The sequence below is a fragment of the Neoarthrinium moseri genome (assembly GCF_022829205.1).
Source record: "Neoarthrinium moseri strain CBS 164.80 chromosome Unknown scaffold36_Wmoseri_CBS_16480, whole genome shotgun sequence".
NCBI classification, from domain to species: Eukaryota; Fungi; Ascomycota; class Sordariomycetes; order Amphisphaeriales; family Apiosporaceae; genus Neoarthrinium; species Neoarthrinium moseri.
Genome location: NW_026055150.1, coordinates 391,156 through 405,624, shown reverse-complemented (window position 1 = coordinate 405,624; position 14,469 = coordinate 391,156). Strand labels below are relative to the sequence as shown.

Here is a 14,469-nt window from a genome sequence, read left to right as displayed (position 1 = left end):
CATCGATATTAACAATTGGTCCATACGTCACTGCTATTCTGGGTGGCTGCACAAAGTTGTCATACAATGACCCACCTAGGAAAAATGTTCTGCTTGCTCGATATCAGTGCTTTTGGCCACATTCTCCCACTCATCACAGATCTTGATCGTGTTCTCGCACTTAGCCTTTACCCTCGCCCATCCGTCACTTCCGAGGGGTATGCGCAGGGGTACCTGTTTTCCCGCTGCAACACCGGTACCCCTCACCAGATCTATCATGATCTCAACTGCTTTGTCTGCGTTGCCAGGTTCGTTGCCAACTATCCCAGCTTCAACCTTGCGCACGGCCGCATTGAACTCGGAATAACATTCCACGCGTGGGGGGACGTGGTTGATATTTCCAAAGGCTCGTGTACGGAAATATCCGGGCTCGATTATCAATACCTTGACACCTGGCGCAAATATTGCCAACTCTTGAGCCAGACATTCAACGGCACCTGAGAAACCACGCCGTTAACGCTCACATCCTCCAGGCTAATGACACACCGGAATCATGCAGAAAGACTTGCCCTCTAAAGCAAACTTGCTTGCACAGTAACCAGCCGCCCCAGGATCGGCATGCCAGCCTGCTTGTGAGCTCATGTAAAGGAGTGTACCTTTTCCTTTGGCGCGGATCCTGGGAAGCAAAGCCCGTGTGATATTGAGAGGGCCATGGAAATTGGTCCTGAAGATGTCTTCCATGTCTTGTTGGCTGGTGTATTTGTGTAAGTTTGTGTGCTCGTTACAGAACCCATGTTCTCGTAACATCTGACACGGAAGTGATGCTTACGTGAGTTCCTCAATCGCGCCGCTCAAGATGTAGCCAGCGTTATTGACTACCACATCAATACCACCAGGATGCAAGCCCCATGCTTCGGTCATTTTAGTGTCGATTACATCTGAAGGTGCAGAAACATCAAGGTCCATGATGCTTGCACCATGACCCTTGAGATGACCAAGGCGCGTTTCTGCATTGCGTCCGGTAGCAATAACATTATCTCCCGAAGCACGAAGTTGCTTGACGAACAATTCACCAAAGCCACTCGAGCAACCGGTGATCAGCCAGGTCCGAGTTGAAGGCGCCATGGATAGGATCTTGGAACAATTTAGATAGACACCGGTAACTATGGACTTCGAGGGTCGTGAGACTCGAGGGAATGCGGTGTACGATGCGTGGAGAAGTCATATGAATCCACGGCAGGCTCCAGGGTACGAGAGCGGGAGGGGATAGAAAATCGCTCCGAGCGTCTAAGCCATGACCAAGCGGTTGGCGCGAGAACTCGCGCGTCGTTGGCGGCACGCACCATGTCGGCCCGCACGCACCCGTTTTTCTAGTCTATGGATTCTGTAAGTGAATGTAGGGATGACTGAAGTATCCGGGCCAGTTTTGAGGTAACCCGCCGTGGCGTCCTAGCACTTCAGCATCTTAGCACTTCCTCTTGCTCTCGCAAACAGGCCGTGCGCTGATAAATTGACAAATGATTGCATACGATAGCTTACCACCTGTTTCCTGCATATGACCCATGAGGATCAGCCCGTTATATACTTGAAAAGATTACGACTCATTAGACAACTTCGTTCAGCTATGTCTACAGCTTACTGCATGCATAGGTCTGCGAATCCGGCAGCACATCTGTAGGAGCCATGGCTATGATTCTGAATGCACGAGCTCTCCGTGTGACGTGGCAGGATGATACCCTTCCCGGCAATTAACAGCAAGGCAGTCAGGCGACTGCCTCTTCAATATACTTTGGTCTTGTGTCTGCCAGGCTCACCGCATCATACGATTTCCAATTACGCCCTGGCGGCATGTCGGCTAACAGATCGACCGCCTATCTTTATGCAGTTGGCTCACTCATTTTTGCAAACAGACCAGAACTCCGAGTACATCCCAGCATCCTATTTAGTTGCCACCTGCTACAGGCCTGGTCTGGGCCAACTGCATTAGCGCTGTAAGCAAATATTGCAGCGGGGAATCCCTGACAGGCATGCCAACTTCCCATCCACGGCCGCCCCATGCCCCGCAAGGCCATTAAGGGTCAGCCACAAGAAATTGAGCGCTGTCAGCTGCATGTTAAGTGTAGTTGCACGAATGAGATACCGGATGTCACGTCCAACGCTTTGATAGCTGCACGCATGACTTTGGTAGACGAGGAAGATCTGTGGCACAAACACACTTCTTCCTCGAAAACATGATTTGATATTTTTGCCACGATGCAACAAGAGCAGAACTCGCTTCTAAATCACAAGATGGCTAGCAGCCCTAATAGTGGTCAATGCTTCCTAGGACAGTTGTCAGGCGTAGGATCACGAAGGCGCAAGACGAAATGCGCTCATATCTTGCCTAATTCTCACAGTATGCCGATTTTGTCCGTTTTACCTCTGTTTCCCCTTGCACTTGACCTCTAATCAGGTTAGTTAGATCTATATGTGAACCGTTATTGATACCACCGCTACTCTCACAATGGCCCACTCTAGATGTCGCTTGAGAACCCCTTGCAGTATAGTCCCGGTGCCATGCTCCTATTGAGTGATTCTGTGAAGCAGTAAGTGGAGCTAGAGCAGGGATGAGTGCAAGAAGTGGAAGTGGAAGCATCTCCAACATCTGACTGGCTTTCCCACATCAACGTCGGAATATTGATTGAGGGTGAGAATGCACGACAACTGAACCAACGACACCACAAAGCCTGAGACTATGAAACACAGTTCTTTGACCCTAAACTCCCATGCCGCAGGACTCATCCACCAAAAAGGCTAAGATGTTCTGCCAGGACCTGGGTTCCGAAAGCATCTCTAGTCGCCCGTTAGGCAACCTGGAACTTTTTTTCAAGACGCTTTCAGAGGCTGGCCGGCCTCTGAATCGAGATCACTGGACTATACATGCTGCACTGAAGCTCAGATTCGAGTCTTCTCTTGTCGACCCGATTCCATTCTTACGTAGATCATGGGAAATTCTACGATATCAATACCCTGCACTAGGGGCGACGATAACTCATGACAAGCGTGAGTCAACACACGGGCGCCCGCACTTGAAAGCAGAAACGTCGAACGCACACACCTGGATCAACGATACATTTATCGTGTCTCATGATTGCGATAGCGCTTCCAGTCTGTTCTCGACTCTCCTTTCCACAGCAACGGCCACGTGTTACTGGATCCCTAGATCATCAGAATTTGTCATTCGCTCATCCCATTGGCGCATCGATGGAGTAGGAATGGCTTTTCTCTGCCACGACTTTATGAAAGCCCTAGGTTGGGTCATCCGGCAAGGGCTTGAAACTCCCGTAGAAGATTGTGCCGCATTGTTCAACAAGCCGCCCAGCATTGCACCGAACCTCGAACTCCTGGCGCATGCCCAATCCCAGCTAGCACCGGTTGCCGTCGACACTGAAAGCCCGGTTCTAGCGGCTGGTGCTGACGCGCTGGTGGCCGAATTTCTTCGTGGTATACCAAGCATTGGTCTGCCGACCATAGCTGACTCCTCTGGAGCGATTCCCGGTGCCAGCAGTCGTGTTGGTACTCGTCTCAGCAGAGAGTTGACGACAAGGTTTACCGCAGCATGCCGAGGCAAATCCATCAAGGTATCTAGTGCTGTGCATGCAGCAATAGTCTGTGTTACGGCAGGCTTTCCGCAAGACCCACGTTGCAAATCATATGCGGCTTTCGCTCCTGTTGACCTTCGGCGGTCGCTCGAGACTACTGCGACGACCGAAACAAGTGACATTCCCAAGGTTGTCGGATTGTACTTTTCTGGCCTGCCCGTTCCCGTCGACGAAGTGGCCGGCAAAGACTTTGACACGATTTCTCGAGGTCTGGACTCCACGTACTCGCGCGATCTGCTCGAGTTCTGGGGTCCTGCCGATGGCCAAGGCCGTAAGGTTAGTCTCCTAGATCTGGCTGAACCCTACGTACGGCGTACAACCGCGCTTTTCAACGCCCCGATATCAAATGATCTGCCACCTGTTCAAACGCCGGATCTGAGTAGTCTTGGGAAACTCGAATCGTTTCTGCAGACCAACTACGAGAACATTGCGGGCGAAAACCTTGAGGTGGCTAACTTCTGGATTGGAACAGAGATGCTAAACAGATGTGTGCAGTTTCACACGTGGAGTTGGAAAGGCGAATTCAATCTGGGAGCCAGTTTCAATCAAAGTTTCTACGAGAAGCAATTTGTGGTTGACGTCTTGGAAAAGGTTGTGTACGAATTACTGAAGGGATGTGGCATTGAGTAAAAGCAGCGATGGCTGTGAAGCTGTTGACTCGAAAGTGTTAACTCGGTACTTTCTATAGCAAGCAGCGACGTAGTACATTGAGTCTCAAGTTTTCCCACACCCGGGATGAGGATATATCACTTCTTCTCATGCTCACATTTGAGGTATTTTGGCACTGTAATCGGTAGAAGCCCGACATGCAGTCTTTATCCTGTGACGCTTCGTGCTCGGCGAATCCTGCTCGCGCCTGGTCCCACCCGGTAGCTCGCGATCTAAGTTACCTCATGCAGCCCTGCGGTCCATGTAGTGGGACGATGTCTTGGCAGCAGGCTGATGTTAGTTTGCTCCGTCATGCTCCGTGCAACCTGACTGTGGTAGATATTGCAGCCTGGCGAGGGTGGAGAACGTCCAACGGACGAACCATCAGGACCGGTGGTGTCGCTTCAGCTACTCAGATAGATTTTCTGTCCAACTGCAATGGAAATAACTCGGCATTACTCGTGCTGCCTGCGGGAGCTGCAGGAGGCGCAGCCAACTTTGTGCAAGTCGAATCACTCGATACGACCAAGAACTGATGCACTACGCCCCAGACGGGCATTCTTAGCAATTCATTATAGCTTTAACCAGATCCTGAGAGGTATATTGCAATAAGCCCTAGGGAGGCAATGTCAAGCGCTCGTCGTGATGCACCAGTACTTCACTGTATCGCTGCCGTGCATGTTTCCACCGTAGGGCCAATCCACAGCAACGCTGTGCCACCCCCTCAATTCCCACAGCCGCGTCCAACAGCCAAGGATATGGAGGATCAAAAGTGCCAACCCAATGGTTACACTGCCTCTGGATAAACCACCAACCTTCACCTGTACCCCGTTTGGAATTGAAACGTGGGCATATTCAATACCGACCCATGTATACCACAGAACCAACCCCTGATTAAGAACCTCATGTTCCCGTCCAATCACCTTCACTACTGTCGTGCAATAAGCCTTGGGCCCTGTAACTGGCCGTCTTTTTCCGGCTCTTAACTACGGCGTTTGGTTCTTGGCAATATTGTTTTTTTTTTCTGCAACTTCATCCATGTCCCGCTAACTAGTTTCAGGCCCTCGCTATTGTTTGAGCAACGCGACCACCCAGAAAGAAAAGAAGAAGAAAAAGAGAGACATGGAAAGATCAATAGTTGCAATAGTTCATTAAAATCAGTGGGTGGCTATGAAATCACGTCGGCCAGTAGGCCACCCTACCATTGACTCATTATGGGATACGGCGCGGCACTCTTGGATGTCTGTCTCTTCATATTGACAATGGGCACAATATGAACACTCATAGTAGCAAAATGAGAGAGTCACGATGCCCGAGTTGGACTCTAGCATTCAACTTTCGAACTACGTCGTGTTCAGTCCACAACCGTTGGCGTTGTCCATGTTCAACAGTGCTGGGCTTTCGGGACTTTCTAGCTCGTTGGATCAGGTCGCTACAACTGACGTGCGATGAACTTACACGGGATTCTTGTACGGCTAGTGATTGAACACAAAGAAATCAAGCTGAGCCTATAGCATACGGGTCGGGCGGAAGGAGGGCAGGAAAGGAGTAGGTCTAGATATACAGTCTGTTTAGGGGTTTATGACCCCCAATTCCACCCTATACTCTGCTGATTCGTCGTCGTCCTCATCATCTGTAACCCACGTCTCCACCACATTGATGTGGTTAAAGGCCAGGTTGTGCTTTTGGCGGCGTACTCGGCCATGCCGCTTCGTGACCCGTTTTGGTAGCCTGGCAGTGTCTGGCGTTTCGACATTGACGATGTGGTCATACCGCGTGCCTCGAATATGGACCGAAAACCCACACCTCGAATACCTTCAGCTCCTGTTCGAAGCTCCGACTCAGATCAACATGCAGCCTGGCCTCTATGTGCTCTATTTAGAGCCAGCTCTTCAGGTGCTGCCCCATTATGTGGCGCGACGACGCAAAGTTAAGGTCCCGCATCGGGAGATCTACCGAGCAGAAGTTGTAAATTTACACCAAAATCGCCGAGCAGAAACTTCTGCTCGGCCGTTTTGGTGTGAAACCGCAACTTCTGCTCGGTGAACCAAATTCTTCAGCATGGGCCAGTGCCATTGCCTCTCTAGCAGACCCCTAGTTATGATCATAGTTCGTCACCACGTGGGTTCGACGCCGGTCATATGCAAGACCCAGGACGGCTCGTGGCTTCAAGATGACAACAACTGCCAGAAGCCATCCAGAAAGGTGGCGGTGCCATCTGTGCGTGCGGAAGCGGCGGCAACGGTTCCTCCGAGGCGAAATCACTGTCGAGTCGTATACAGGCAGCGTCGCATTCCGGAGCTTCTTATTGCAGGTCTGGAAGGAGGTGCTCTGCTTCCCGCGTGGCAAGACCCCTTCCATCCTAGATGATGGACTGATCGGTGCCCAGAAGAGTCTTGAGGACGGGCTTTAGAAAAATGTATGTTGATAGCCACGTCGTTAATCACGGCATTCTCGGTGGCGCTCGTGCGTTGGCGGAAGCCTTGGCCATCTTGACAGACGGCCAAGGTACCACTGGCCTTTCTCACCATGACCGATGGAATTGGCAATGCTCTTGCCCATGAGCTTGGTGGCAATGAATTCAGCACGATGCTTCACGGTCGGAACGCAAAGAAGTTGTCCCACGTAGCGCCAGACATCCAAGTGGCCCTCTCCGACGATCGTTGAGTTGAAGATGCAACCAGTGTTACGTGGCAGTGTGCCAGACTTTGAAGTTCTAAGTGACAGGCGATTGATATCAACATCGCTATGATTGTGAACCTTGTAGGAGACGGTGCTGTTGATCCATCTTTTCCTGCCAGTGAGTGAATGATTAGACGCTCGCATGACAGCCAACATCCGTCTCAAGCCGTGTTAACAGCACGTTCACATTACGTCTCGCGCGCGTGCTCCTGAAGAGTCTGCTGCAATACCTACCTATACTAGTGATCAACATGAACTCTATGGCGGATCAAGAATTTCCACTCAGCACCTCATACAGCCCGTCAGGATTTCCTCATGTCAGCCCCCCGTGGCCTGTGCCTCGAGGCGGATGTGGAGTCCCTGGCGATGGAGGTACTAGGGATGCAGGTTGGCAAATTCAGAGGCAGTAGATGTAGAGATCTGCCCCTTTTCCAATAGACGTGGCTCGCTACGTCTACTGGCCTCGCAAGGGCAGACCCCTATGCCAGAGGTATCTTGGACGACTATGCATATTCCGAATCAGTGTATGGGACATGTCCTATGTTACTTTCAAGTAGCCGAGCAGAAGTTGCCCTTGCGCACTCATTTTACCGAGCAGATGTTTCTGCTCGGGTTTTTTGCCTGCAACTTATAAGATCTGCTCGGTCATTTAAATTGGATATGGTTAACTTAATAAAAGCAGAAGGGCGATAAAACTGTCTGCATTCTAGTTAGAATTAAATGTAAATTCAATAATTCGCATCGGTGGTTTATGTTAATCTTGAGCAGCCGAGCAGAAGTTGGACTTGCACACTTATTTTACCGAGCAGAAATTTCTGCTCGGGTGTTTTACCTGTAAATTACAAGATTTGCTCGGTCATTTAAATTGTACATAATTAAATCCGTAAAGACAGAAGGACGATCAGACTGCTGGCATTCTCATCAAAATTAAATGTAAATTCAAGAATTAGCATCGTTGGTTCTCTGGCATAGCTGGTGTCTGTTAATAGATTACCTCCACATACTCGTACGTACTCTTGGATGCACAGTGTCAGTCCTACTTAGTCCACCCTCGTCACTGTCTCCAATTGCTTGACGTATGCACTTTCCGAGCCAGAATGGTTGGCCAGCGCCTTCGCGCTCGAAACTGAATAATATCAAGGACACGCGTCGAGGGGCCAATATAACAACAACTCGGTTCTGACTGGGTCACTAGTAATAATGTATTTCAATAGCTGCAAGACGGTGGGACTGTGCCCTCATCCTGCTTTACTTGTCTGTCCTGAAACAGTCTTCCGTCACTGATGCGATCCTTATGGGGTGCGATGTGTGATGTATTAAAGATGGAGAATGCAACTATCCGTGGCACCTACCAAGGTGGGTTACCACACAACTAGCTTATCTCCTTATCTATAAACCAGCTGATTTTCTATAGACAGCTGGCAGAGCTATCTATGTGTATACCCCCTTACCAAAACGTATCAGTCACCATGGCAAATATATTTTCGGACGCGTACAGGTTGATGCTCCACTTTACTTTTTCGAACCCTTGCCGAGGCCTGACTTCTACCTGAACATCTACGTCCGGCTCCATGACCGCAGGAGCAACGTTGGTGTTGGCAGTGCTTGGCAGCTCCCACTCGCTCTCAACAGGCTTCATGTCCAATCTTGCGATGAATACAGATAGCCTGCTCCTCAAGACTTGCACCACAAACCGAAGAGGCAAACTTGGCGTCGATCAGCGGGAATTCAAGGCTCCTGTGCTGCTTCTGCACCGTCTGGATAAGATCTGGTTTCGTGACCACATTCTTCTGGCCCGGAATGGACAGGGTAAAGATAGGTAAGTCTCTTTGTTGACTAGCTTAGAGGTTGAGTACAATTTCTCACGGGCAAGAGAGGACTGGTGTGGCACATAACTGAGCTCCACATAGTAATTGAACTTTCTCTGCCATAGTCCAACCACGTGGCCGATGAAGGGGATGGACTGAGAAGCCGGCGGTGGCTCACGAGGGTCATGGCCAAACATCCTGTGAGCAGCGAAGTATAATACGGCTAAGGCACCAACAGCACTGAAAAGGACAGCCAAATTGCTGATTAGGAAACACATGTTGGTCTTGGGAATGGGTGGATTAGGCTGGGTGAGTGTCGGTAATGAGAGCGGTGGACTCGGAGGACTCAGAAGCAAAATTCAGCGATTCGCAGTAGATCGCGCGTTCGTTCTCATCCACAGCGACATGCTGATGGACCATGTGGGTGGTGTCGAAGAGAACCACCCATCGCAGCATCAGGGCTTCATTGAGGCCGGATTGAAAAGGCGGCGTTGGAGTTGGATGTTGGTTCTCCAGTACATATGCACGCTCCTGGTCAGGGTCCTACTAAATGTTTCTCTGCCCCACACTTGAGGTACATCGCATCAGCTCAACCACTCAGTAACTGCCGGACCAACTGCCTGTAGTGAATACCAACAGAAATAGACTTCTCAAACAACTCTCATACGGCTCGCGAAACATTCCATGATGATACTACGCCGTCACTGCCACTGCTATGGACACTTGAACATTCCTATCACTTTCCTTGCACACAGGCATCAGGCTTCTTTAGACATGGTGGACTCCTGCCAGCTGTTTGCGGCACTGTCGCCACTTATCTAGACCGCGTCGCAAGACCTTTGGAGGCGACTCGGAGTGCCCTTAGCTTGGGATATATTCGCAAACTGGGTGCTTCATTTGCGACACCGGAAGCTGCTAACAGTAGCAGTGTATTGACCGGAGCTGCTTGAGAAGTTTCCGCAGCTATAAATGCTTCGAAAGTGGCCGAGTAGAAGTTGCGGTTTTGCACCAAATCTGCCGAGCAGAAACTTCTGCTCGGCACTTTGTATGTAAATGCACAACTTCTGCTCGGTAGAGTAAATTGGTAATTTCAACAGAGAGGCGGCCTGTTTTGAGCAATCCTTTAGGGCACTGGACTTGAAGCGATTCAAACAAATCAATATAGTCATTCATCGCAGCTCTGCATCGCCAACGGGGCTGACAAATAAAAGTTAGACCATGTAAGCTGGCGGGATCTCATTCTACCATATAGCGACTCAGCTTGGTGCTGTCCGACCACTCTACTAGTTCAGCTGGCGTGCTTATTAATGCACCACGATTCCTTCCGACTAGCCTCTAGTCCGGTGCCGACAGTCCGGCGGATCGGCGACCTTCTTTGGACTACATTAGTAGCGACCCAGATTGCGGTGACAAGATTTCGATTCACATAGACAGCAATTCGTTTCGCGATATCGTCATGGCTGCGCAGAATAGAAAGCCTGTCTTGATAGCAGGAGCCGGCCTGGCGTCCCTTCTTTTAGCGCGTTCTCTGCTGCGCTCCTCTATCCCGTTCCTGGTCTTTGAGCGTGACCAGTCTATTCTCTTTCGTGCGCAAGGCTACAGATTGCGCCTGTCGTCAGAAGGTCTTGATGCCATCGAGTCAGTGCTGGGCCCAGAGGGGTTCCCAAGGTTCTGGGACAAGTGCGGCAAAACGGGAGGCGCCAAGGGGTTCGCTGCCGTTGATGCGCTGACTGGCCAGGAGGTGGACGAGAGCACCAAGAAACCTAGCGAGGACGCACCGAAGGGACCCGGCCGCGAAATTCTTTCTTCAAGAGATGGCAAGACCGTCGGCATCTCCAGAGGCGACATGCGCGCCTTGTTCCTGGAAGGGTGCGAGCCCTATGTGAGATGGGGGCACCATGTCGCCGGCTACGAATTGACATCGGACGGCGTCAGGGCAATCTTCAAGGACGGAACCAAGTCCGTCGAGGGATATATGCTGGTTGGCGGTGAAGGCATCTACTCCAAGGTTGCCAAGCAGGTCTCCAACGGTAAAATCAAGACCTATGACACTGGGGCTCGAGGAATCCACGGCCAAGCCCCGACCGCCGCTTTCAAGGAGCTCGGAGAAGGTGTGTGGAGGTTAGTTGATAACTCCAAACCCCAGGGCAGAGTGTTTACCATCACGAATGTTCGCCCCGGAGACATGGACGACCCCGATGTGAGTTGTGATGTGACTGTCGTTGGGCCACATTCAATTTGCTGACTGATGAAGGTGCAATTTGGATGGACCATGGGAGGACAGCCTGGCGTCATCCAACCGCCCAATGATGACTTTGCTATTATCGGCAAGCCAGCAGCTGACATGGCAAAGGCATTGACCGCGCACTGGCATCCTCGCGTGAAGCCCTTGTTCGATCAGATGAACGAGTCCGAGGCGGCCTTCTGGAAGATCACCTGCTCGACTCCGTCAGGGGTGCCGGAGTGGCCCAACGATCCCCGGGTCACTGGTACGTGTGGGAAATGAGTCAGAGATGATATGGCTGACTTTCTCACGTAGTTATCGGGGACGCCGTTCATTCCATGACACCCGCGGGCGGTATCGGCGCGGTAAGTTATATGACAGAGTTGGCCATCAGCAACTAACATCGTGCACAGAACACTGCCTTTCGAGACTCTGCGCTGCTGGGAGGACTTCTGGCCGCAGAAGGTGGTTGGAAGGAGGGAGTGACAGCCGCTTATGAGAAGGAAATGAGGGTCTACGGGAGTGAAGCGGTCAAGATGAGCTACGGCATGGCTACGTCCCAGTTTGGCGTCACGATCAATGAGAACTCTTCTCCTACAGTAGGCTAGAAGGATGGGCGGCTTTAGAATTGCCATTTGCCATTACCGTCTCACCCTCACCGTCGCGTTGCAAAAAGATAAAATTATTTCAAGTCACCGAGCAGAAGTTGTAGGTTCAGAGCAAAATTGCCGAGCAGAGGTTTCTGCTCGGTACTTTAAGTGTAGAATTGCAACTTCTGCTCGGTAAGAAAAATTGATAATAAGATAGGTCACACTACATTTATTTTATAAAATTCAGTATTTAGTTTCGTACATCTATTATAAAAATAAATCACCTGTTAATATACCGAGCAGAAGTTGTAGTTCTACGGCAAAACTCCCGAGCAGAAGTTTCTGCTCGGGACTTTTAGTGTAGAATTGCAACTTCTGCTCGGCACCTTTAAATGGCTATAAATTTAAAGAATGTTTCCATCTCGAGGCGTACATTAGCGGACTTGTATAGCCATTTAAGCGGGGTATCATTAGAGTCAACGTTTTCTTTCCTGAGTGACTGGTAGTGGAAATAAGTCGGGCCGACATTATACACAGCTCGTAGTGCCAGGTGGGTTTAGCAACATATCGGGATGTGCATCCACAGCTGCTTCCGGATGTTGTGGCAGTCGATATCTACGTTGGGACCAGGCTGGTCAAGACATCAGCACGTCGTACTTGTGATGCCTATCGAAGCTTCGACTATCGCAGGGCTGGGGTACCAGATCGTCTGCAGGTGGGTATGATCCGTCTCCCAGCTGACCACAGCATTCACCTTGAAGGGGATGGGGCTTGAATAGCTGGCCGGGACAGTGTCGACGCTGAGTTAACACGCGCTAGGTATCTCCGGTGGGACAACACTGACTGGTTGAGTCTGGAGCCGGTGGCCTCTCGCTTAGCATTCCAACGCTAGACATGTGGAACTTCTTAGGGGTAGAATGATAAGTCATACGCGCTTTCATCTCCGTGTTATAACATTCCGGTTTGTCTATCCCCACTGAGTTATAAAACAACATGGCTTCCTACACGGGCCTATCACTTGGGACGCCGCGTCGGAATACATTCGGAGAACAAACGTCAAATATGTATGCGGGGGGCCGGTCTTCCACGATGCGACATCCAGTTGCATTGCTTCTTAGTCCTATTGTCAGTTCCCAGCACCGCTATTGCCAGCAGGGACTTACAAGCGCATAGAATCAACATCAAAGTGGCAACACTTCAATAGATGTGCTGTCAATCCTCAGACGGCATCTTCATAGGTTACAGCAAGGCCATGGCTCTGTTGCTTGTTTTGCAAGCACAAGCTGCTGCACAGTGGACATGGGGTATCCAAAAGATCAGCGATTTCGGCTCCCAAGCTGGCGTACAAGCAGTAGTCTTCAACCACACTGAGATCCAGTCAGAATGAACAGAGACGATGTTCAAGGTGGGCACCCAGTATCTTCGTTTGGTATAAACATGGAATGCACCCAGCGGAGCTTACAAGAACGGATGTTTACATAGCCAATTCATGTCAAGCAATTCCCACGGTCTTCCCAGTACTTCTGCACCGCCAAGTGCTGCAGTTCTAGACATATGAGCTGATATTACACTGAACTCAGGCAGATGGCTTGACTCACGGAACTATGAGTTCCTATGTGTCCTTGCGGCTCTCTGCTCACGCCACAACTTGACATTTGAGATGGGTGCTACCGCTTACTAAGTCTGCGATACACCCAAAGCGGCCAGTCCAAGACAGGCTTGGAGTTGTTCAGTCCAGGCAAGAAGTTCCGGCGCAAGATGTCCAAGATGATTAGTACTATCTGAACCCAACAAACGTGTCAGTGGCCGGCGACGAGGTTCTGCGACGAGATTCCTTACCATAGTCACGAAGGATGCGCTTATATAAAGACCTCTCGGGTGTGTCGGACCTTGTGATGACACATTATAGGCCGCCGTGAAAGTGTCGTGGTGCAGCTGCGAGGCGTTCTGGCTCACTTAGACACTGTGCGTGTATTGTAGTTACCGCTGCAAACTGGGAACATTTATTACCACGACCAGGCTCTCGAGTTACGTCGCCGCAAGCAGAGATCACTAGGTTCCTCGTGAGTAGCAGAGTGTATGGACATCCGGCATAGCGGCAGAATATTGCTCACAATTAAAGAACATACCAAAGAAGGAGTTATTTACAGGTTAATTCACCGAGCAGAAGTTGTATATATACACCAAAGCCCCCGAGCACAAACATCTGCCCGGCTATTCTTATATAGGATAATGACTTCTGCTCGGTACGTCTTAAATCGTAAATCTTTATACTATTATTAATACATGCTTTAATTTATAACAAAATAAACTTTATAAATTAAGAAAACATATTAATTATCTTACAAAATTAACTTCCGCGTAATTAACTTTACCGAGCAGAAGTTGTAATTCCGCATGAAAACTGCCGAGCAGATATTTCTGCTCGGTAGTTTTACAGTGATATTACAACTTCTGCTCGGTATATTTCATAGGCTGCAGTCTTACCGTTATAGCGAGCCAGGGCTATGGAGACCGTCTATGTATCACTAGATAAGTGAATGAAGCAATTGGAGTGAAGCCGCTGCTTTATAAAGCCTTTGCTCCAAAGATCCTATGCGTCTTACTATAGACCCTATAATAATGGCTGACATTTACGGAGATTCAGACCGCCAGGCTTCGTCTGCTGCTACTACTGCTCCTTGCAAAATGATAGAGTCTCTGTGGAATAGATCTCAACGCGCCGCATGGTCTGAGAGCCTCAAGATGGCGGTAGGCCTTCTGGTCAACCTGCATCCACTGGCCGACGAAAGGCAACAGCTCCTCTATCGCGCGTCTATGGCTTTTCACATTACTGAGTGCGTGACTGCCGGCAGCAGCTGCCAGTGTAGACCTGCGGGTCTCGGTTGGCGGAATCC

General features: G+C 50.1%; 3 protein-coding genes across 3 annotated transcripts; 2 read left to right on the top strand and 1 right to left on the bottom strand.

Annotated features, from left to right (window-relative positions):
* Positions 1 to 75: 75 nt before the first annotated feature.
* JN550_008612 (uncharacterized protein) lies at positions 76 to 1,104 on the bottom strand (the record flags this gene model as incomplete). Its single annotated transcript, XM_049320592.1, has 3 exons — positions 76 to 476; positions 636 to 730; positions 809 to 1,104. 3 exons carry the CDS (start codon positions 1,102 to 1,104, stop codon positions 76 to 78), a joined length of 792 nt encoding a protein of 263 aa, XP_049169544.1.
* Positions 1,105 to 2,777: 1,673 nt separating this feature from the next.
* On the top strand, positions 2,778 to 4,250 carry JN550_008611 (uncharacterized protein; the record flags this gene model as incomplete). Its single annotated transcript, XM_049320591.1, has 1 exon — positions 2,778 to 4,250. The coding sequence occupies one exon, from the start codon at positions 2,778 to 2,780 to the stop codon at positions 4,248 to 4,250; it is 1,473 nt and encodes a 490-aa protein (XP_049169543.1).
* A 5,964-nt stretch (positions 4,251 to 10,214) lies between these two features.
* On the top strand, positions 10,215 to 11,590 carry JN550_008610 (uncharacterized protein; the record flags this gene model as incomplete). The annotated part of the gene is made up of 4 exons (XM_049320590.1): positions 10,215 to 10,958; positions 11,013 to 11,247; positions 11,298 to 11,347; positions 11,396 to 11,590. The coding sequence occupies 4 exons, from the start codon at positions 10,215 to 10,217 to the stop codon at positions 11,588 to 11,590; spliced, it is 1,224 nt and encodes a 407-aa protein (XP_049169542.1).
* Positions 11,591 to 14,469: the final 2,879 nt, after the last annotated feature.